The 7,489-nt window shown below is 38.7% G+C and overlaps 2 protein-coding genes across 4 annotated transcripts; both read right to left on the bottom strand.

Annotated features, from left to right (window-relative positions):
- Positions 1-540: 540 nt before the first annotated feature.
- Positions 541-909, bottom strand: LOC147868052 (zinc-ribbon domain protein; the record flags this gene model as incomplete). Its single annotated transcript, XM_087315766.1, has 1 exon — positions 541-909. A coding segment is annotated over exon 1 (300 nt), but the record flags the coding sequence as incomplete, so codon positions are not given.
- A 2,056-nt stretch (positions 910-2,965) lies between these two features.
- LOC147868051 (pentatricopeptide repeat-containing protein At3g09040, mitochondrial-like) lies at positions 2,966-7,191 on the bottom strand. Of its 3 annotated transcripts, XM_087315987.1 has the most exons (3): positions 7,002-7,191; positions 6,776-6,905; positions 2,966-6,702 (listed from the first exon to the last, which is right to left on the bottom strand). In XM_087315987.1, the coding sequence occupies exons 2-3, from the start codon at positions 6,863-6,865 to the stop codon at positions 3,061-3,063; spliced, it is 3,732 nt and encodes a 1,243-aa protein (XP_087172113.1). In that variant the 5' UTR covers positions 6,866-6,905; positions 7,002-7,191; the 3' UTR covers positions 2,966-3,060. The 3 variants fall into 3 exon arrangements, with proteins under 3 accessions (XP_087172113.1, XP_087172112.1, XP_087172115.1); XM_087315986.1 differs by having other exon boundaries at positions 6,776-7,191; XM_087315989.1 differs by having other exon boundaries at positions 2,966-6,640; positions 6,776-7,191.
- Positions 7,192-7,489: the final 298 nt, after the last annotated feature.

Raw genomic sequence — 7,489 nt, 5'->3', positions numbered from 1 at the left:
GCACGCTTCTGAAGAGAAATCCCCCCATGGTGGTTTTGGGACTAGGACTTGCCATCAGAGAAGATGGAGAAATTTTACTCTGGCGGCTAGGGTTTCTCGTTTGCCTTCTCAGTAGATATGAGAGTGCTTTTCTTTGGCGGTTTAGTGTTATAGCTTTTTACTGAAAAACCTTGGCACCGCAATTCCGTGTTTCTATACATGGTTTAGGGTTGCAAGCTTCATATGGAGGGTTAGGGTTTCTCCTCCCTCAAACCTGTGCGAGCATCCCTATGGTCGTTTATGGGTAGGGCTTTCTATAATGGCGGCTAAATCTAGGTTTCTCTTATATAAAGGTTTAACGTCCGGCGAACTATTCCATGGCGGGTTGGGGTCAGGATTTGACTTATTTGTTCCATAGCGGTTTAGGGTTATGGCTTTGCTAAACTATTTCTATAATGACATTTAGGGTTAAGAGTTTCTTCTTCTCCTTTTCAGAATCCTTGCCGAGCTCCGCAATAAGGACAGAATTTGAATGAGGACTGAAGAGTGCCAGAGCAAGACCAACATATCGAAGGAAGGATGACCATCACCATCAGGTATCTGAAGATCGCCATGGAATCTTGAAGCCGAGGATGATCCATGGTCTGCATGGCCATGCTGAGGAAGAAGGAAACCACAGTTATTGCAGTGAAGAGCAGGTTCATGGGAAGGCCATCGCCAGATTGGAACGAAGAAGAGCTCGAGAACGTTGTCGTAGCTAACTTTATTAGCGGGAGAAGAACAACGAAGACATCGACTTACGTCCCTCTGCAATATCTCCGTTACCTGCTGCCTCACTCCTCCGAGGAAGAAGAAGAACATTCTCAAAGGCGAGAAGGAAACGGAAGAAATTCTTCTTCTTCTTCTTCTTCTTCTTCTTCTGAGAGAGAGACTAGGATTTAGGGATTATACACAACTTATGGTGACGAAAAAGAAGACTTCTTCACAGAGAGATAATTCGGGAGATGGAGAGATTTAGGGTTAGGCGATGTATAGTATAGAAAGAAATTTATTTAGGGTTTAGCGTAATCACAAACTTTGTGGTGCAGAAAAAAGAGTACCAATTTAGTAGTATTCAAAAGGAATGGATAGAACTAACTAAATTTGTTATTTGGGGAAGCCTGCCTGGGAAAGGAGGATGGTAAAAAAAAAAACCAAGTATTAGAAGAAACTACTAGTATGTCGAAAAAACTATGTACACAAATCTGATAATGACATTTAAGTATGCAATGTGGCTAAGAAGAACATAAACAGAGAAGAGGGAGATGACAAGAACCATGTAAGCATTTGGCATAACTTATAGAGAGCTCACATACTACATTGCTAACCTTGCAAGTTATGCTTTGTGGTTTGAGCACTCCACCTTGAGAGATAAAAAAAAACAACTATCCAAATTCGCAAGCCCTTGCTTTATGTTAGACTTTAGACTTTTCATCTTTACCAACATATTATTCGTGTAGTTTTTTTATTAGTGAAAACTATTGGATCAATCCAAAACTTTTAAACCTTAGATATCGACATATGCTTATAAGTTAAACCTTAGATATCGACATATGCTTATAAGTTAGAAAATATGATTGGTCAATGTTGGGGCTCTTGATCACATGAGAGTTTAAATGAGGGAACGAGCTTCCGCAATGCTTCCATTTGCTAATTAACTTCTTTGGAAGTATTAAGTAGGGCTTACATACCTTGATTTGCTTAGAAGGTAATTTGTTTATTATTAGAAAATGGGTCATACAGTAATTGGGAGAATTAATAACCTACTTTACAAGTTATTTGTAGTTAGAAAGTAGGTCTACATTAATTAAAAATACTAAAAACCGACTTTCATTTATTGCTTATTTTAAGTTGACGTTACATAAATTGATACTATAACTTATAAGGTAACTTAGGCTAAAGGTTATCCTTAAGTACGCTCATGCATATTCTAAAGATATGTTTATTAGGACAATTAAATTGACATATATTTTAAATATATCTAAAGTTCTTTAATTATGCGTTCTCATTCAATTACGACCTCAATATTGAGCATAATTTCAATTATCTCCAAAATAAACAAGCAAACTTTTTTCATTTTTGTAGTTTACAAAATTATAGCATATGCCTGTCTTTTTCCTGCTTCAATAACGTTCTAAATTATGCCTTGTTGTTTGGACACTCAACATCAACATAAATAATTCATTTTAATATATACAAAAGGGAACAAAGAAATGTACTTAATCTTAGAGGTTTCATGCTGTAGGTTCCTGGAGATCTTACAATATAATTGGTCCTTATGTTAAAAACCTTCATTTCACATTTCAATACAATGTGCAACAATATTAAAGATTTTTTGGTCAATTATTAGCGATACATTGATTATGTTCACATGATTCACAAACAAGATAACTAGGTTGTGTGCATGAATTGCACAAAGTATAATTAAAATTGTATAAAGCTAATAGTAACACCAATTATTGTTTTCAATTTTTTTGTTTCCTTGGGCTGTAACTCCAAGATACTCCCAATATTTCAGTTGTTTCCCCAAATCAGCCTAAGTTTTCTGTTGATTCCTTATATCTAGACGCACCGAGTTTTCATTAATTTCTTGAATGGCCCTTTCTTTCTTTTTTTTTTGGGGGGGGGGGGGGGGGGGGGGGGGGTAAACCAAGTATATTTCAGAGTTTTTCCCTTTTATCTTTTTATCATTCTACCTTCTCTTAGATCAACGGTTGCAAGATAAGAGAATCAGATGTCTTTTCAAGGTCAGGTAAAACTATTCAATTGTGATTAACTTATGGTATAATAGGAACCAAAGACTTCCTTTTGAAGCATCTTTGAAGAATATTCAAAGTAGGGCAAAAGCCACATCACTCTAGAAGCCATGATTACTAGAATGTGATAGGGAAAGGTCAGCTGCCCAGGGTACATATATGATATATCATATTGTTGTGGCCTAAAGGCATAACCATTCCTTTGCTTTTCATCAACATTGCATATATTTTAATCTTTTGGTCGGTAAATCCAACAAAAAATCATTTTTATAGACCATCTTACATGTCAATAAGAAGATAGCTTTAGTCTCATGGCTTCAATGTTTTTCGCATCCTCTTCAAGGCCCGCAGCAGCATAAATATTAGCCATGCAAGTATAAGCTCCAGCAGCATTAGCATTACCCAGCTTTATAGCTTTTTCAAATGCTAACCTTCCGAGATTTACATTGCCCCACTTTTCACATGCACCTAATAGAGCGCACCACACTGGATAATCTAAAGAATGCATCTTTTCAATCAACGCCATCGCCTTATCAAAATGCCCAACTCTCCCAAAAAGATCAATCATACATGTTTCATGTTGTATGTCTGGTGTTATGCCATATTTCTCACTCATATCGGCAAAATAAAGCTGCCCTTCATCCACAAGACCCGAATGACTACATGCGCTTAGCACACATACAAATGTAACCTCATCAGGAGAGATGTTTCCACGTTTCATACACTCGAAACATTTCAATGCTTTGCTCCCTTGCCCTTGTTCAGCATATCCTGATATCAAAGCATTCCAAGAAACCACATCTCGAATTGGAAGCTCATCGAACACTTGCTGTGCTTTATCCAACATACCACATTTGGCATACATGTCAATCAGAGCATTCCCAAGCACAATATATTGTTCCAACAGCCCTTTACTCACAATCTCATCATGAATTTGTTTGCCCTTATCAATGGCTCTTTTGTTTGCACAGGCCTTCAAGATGCTAGTGAATGTTATCACATCTGGAGAATACCCGTCTTTTCGCATCCATTCGAAATAGTTTAGTGCTTGGTCACTTTGGCCTTGTTGAACATATCCTGCAATTAGAGCATTCCATGACACTATATCTCGCACAGTAAGTTTATCGAACACCCGTTGTGCCTTTTCAAGTTCACCACATTTAGCATACATATCCACTAAAGAGTTGCCAAGCATGCTGTATTTTTCTAGCAATCCTCTATTCTCAATTTCATAATGAATTTGTTTGGCTTTCTCAAGGGCTCCTGTGCTACCAAACGCTTTCATAATACAGGAAAAGGTGACTTCATTTGGAGAGAGACCGTTGCTCTGCAGCTTTTCAAAACAATTTATTGCATCTTCATCATATCCATGTCGGGCATATCCTGCAATTAATGCATTCCAAGGAACTATACCATGCTCAGGAAGCGCTTCAAACACTTTTTGTGCCTTTTCTAGCTTCCCACATTTGGCATACATATCAACCAGTGCAGTTCCAAGAGCAGCATCCTTTCCAAACAATCCTGTGCTCATAATGTCATCATGAATTTGTTCACCCTTATCAAGGGACCCAATGTCGCCACATGCTTTCAAGGCACAAGTGAAGCTAACTGTATCTGGTGAGATTCCTTCATTTTTCATCCGCTCAAAACTATCTAGAGCTTCTTGACCCTGCCCTCTTTGTGTATACCCTGCAATAACTGCAGACCACGAGATTGCATCCCGAATAGGAAGCCCATCTTGTACTTTCTGTGCTTTTTCCAGTGCACCACATTTGGCATACATGTCCACCAATGCATTGCCAAGTGCAAAATGCTTTTCTAATAGGTGCTTGTTTACAATCTCATCGTGAATCATTTCCCCCTTTTCAAGTGCTCCTGTGCTTCCACATGCTTTCAAGATACTAGTAAAAGTGATTGCATTTGGTGAAGTTCCATCATTTTGCATCCGCTCAAAACAGACTAATGCATCTTCACCTTGCTCCTGCTGGACATACCCTGCAATTAAAGCATTCCATGACACTACACCCCGTGCAGGAAGCTCCTCAAACACTTGTTGTGCTCTTTGTAGTTCACCACACTTGGCATACATATCTACCAAAGCGTTACCCAAAACAGCATCCTCCTTCAATAGTCCCTCACTGATAATGATGTGATGGATTTGTTTGCCTTTGCCAATGTCTCCTTCATTTCCACATGCCTTTAACATGGAAACGAAGGTGACTGCATCAGCAGAAAGGCCCTCGTTTCGCATCCTATCAAAGCAATCTAAAGCTTCCTGACCCAAGCCTCGTTGGCCATACCCAGTGATGAGTGCTGACCATGTAACAATATCACGCATAGGAAGTACCTTGAATACTTCATATGCTTCTCCTGGCTCACCACACTTGGCATACATATCCACCAGAGCAGTTCCCAGGACAGTATCTTTTTCCAGCAATCTTGTATGAACAATGTCATTATGAATTTCCTTTCCTACATTAATTGCTCCTATACTACCACAGGCCTTAAGGATGCAAATGAAGGTGATCACATTTGGAGACATATTATCACGTTGCATTCGTTGAAAACAGTTCAACGCTTCATCACACTGCCCCAGTTGTACATACCCTGATATCAATGCATTCCAAGAGACTACATCTTGTACACGAAGCTCATCAAAAACCTCTTGGGCTTTTATAAGCTCACCACATTTCGCATACATATCTACCAAAGCATTGCCCAGGATTGTATGCTTCTCTAGCAATCCCATGCTTTTAATCTCTTCATGTATTTTTTTCCCTTTATCCAGTGCCTTTATGCAGCCACATGCTTTCAATATGCAATTGAATGTGATGGCATCAGGAGAAAGTCCATCTTTAAGCATACACTCGTACGACTGTAATGCACATTCAGCTTGCCCTTGCTGTGCATATCCTGCAATTAGGGTATTCCAAGAGACCACATCTCGAATAAGAAGTTCATCAAACAACTGCCGTGCTTTTCCTAGATCGCCACATTTTGCATACATATCTACTAAAGCAGTTCTGAGAACGTTATCTTTTTTGAGCAGCCCTTTATTGACAATCTCATCATGGATTTGTTTGCCCTTCTCTATCGCTCCTGTAATGCCACATGCCTTCAAGATGCAAGTGAATGTGATCACATTTGGAGAAACACCAGTACTTTCCATCCTTTCAAAACTAGTTAATGCCTCTTCACCTTGTCCTTGTTGGGCATATCCTGCAATCAACGCATTCCAAGAGACAACATCTTGAACAAGAAGTTCATCAAATACTTGTGATGCTTTCCCCATATCGCCACATTTTGCATACATATCAACCAAAGCAGTGCCAAGAAGCGGGTCTTTTATCAAGAGTCCTTTGCTAACAATCTCCTTATGAATTTGCTTGCCTTTCTCTATTGCTCGTGTACTACCACATGCTTTCAATACACACGTGAAGGTGATGACGTCCGGAGAATAACCATCTCTTTCCATGAATTCATAACACTTTAATGCATCTTTACCTTGCCCTTGTTGAGCATACCCCGCAATAAGAGAATTCCAAGAGACTGCATTGTGAACAAGAAGCTCATCATGTACATGTTGTGCTTTTGCCAAAGCGCCACATTTCGCATACATATTCACCAAAGTGCTTCCTAAATAAGGAAACTTTACGAGCAATCCTTTCTCAAGAATATCATCATGTATACTAGTACCTTTTACAAGGTCCTTCCTTCTAGCACAAGATTTAAGCAATTCTACATAAGCAATACCCTCCTTATTATCATAGTCATTCCGATTGTTTCTCTCTTTTTCGCCAAGTTCTTCTTTGTTTGTCTCGACTCTCTTTTTCATCTCTTCAAAAACCCAAAAAGGATTTTTCTCACTATGAATCCATAAAGAATCCTTTGTAATTTTATGTATAAAATCTGGGCATCTTGCGCTAGTCTGCCAAAACATAAGTCTTTTCTATATCTAAAACAAGCAAGAAAATAATTAGGCAAAACACCAATATACTAACCTTGATCCTTTTGTGATCCACCCATTGCGAAGGATCCGTAAAGTATTTTCTCCATAAGAGCACTACTTGAGAAGAGACATTTGATGCCATTTGTGAGTTGTATTTCCAAGAACCTTGGAAACTTGGATGTCTATATAATACCACAATCTTAAGCCTTCGTTACACATTAAAAGATCAATGTACATGTGACAACATCTGTGGCTCCATTTGGGGACAAAAACGTCACCTATCGGGGAACTGAGTTGGTGTGGACCATGTACCATGACGTGTTCAGAGATTAAGGCTCAGGATTTTTCTCTTTGTCTGGAGCCATTTGATAACTCCTAGAAAAGCCCCTGTTCAACAATCAAAGGTGTGTCTCATAATCATGGCCACATACGAAGTCCCTTGGGCCGACTAAATTTTACTGATCTCAAATTAGACAAAACTGCTCTGTGCAGCCAGACATATGCTTCCTATACCTAGACACAAAAAAGAAAAAAATAAATCATTTATAGGCCATGCCAAAATGATACCAAACTCTGATGTAAGCTAAGAAAATATCTATACGTTCCCACTGTTATATCCACATATTGTTTTAGCAATGGACTTCATTCACAGGATCCAAGCGGAAACTAGCGTATTCCACAGATATCATATGCCTTCTCAAAATGGAAAATCCTAAAAACTAAATGCCTTTAGACAAGTGCTACAACATTCATCATGCATTGAAAA

This window comes from Azolla caroliniana, unplaced genomic scaffold (genome assembly GCF_043228905.1).
Source record: "Azolla caroliniana isolate FFs.n. ecotype wild unplaced genomic scaffold, voAzoCaro1.0.p SCAF_2, whole genome shotgun sequence".
NCBI classification, from domain to species: Eukaryota; Viridiplantae; Streptophyta; class Polypodiopsida; order Salviniales; family Salviniaceae; genus Azolla; species Azolla caroliniana.
Note: the sequence above shows the minus strand (reverse complement) of the source record. Positions and strands in the feature narration are given on the sequence as shown.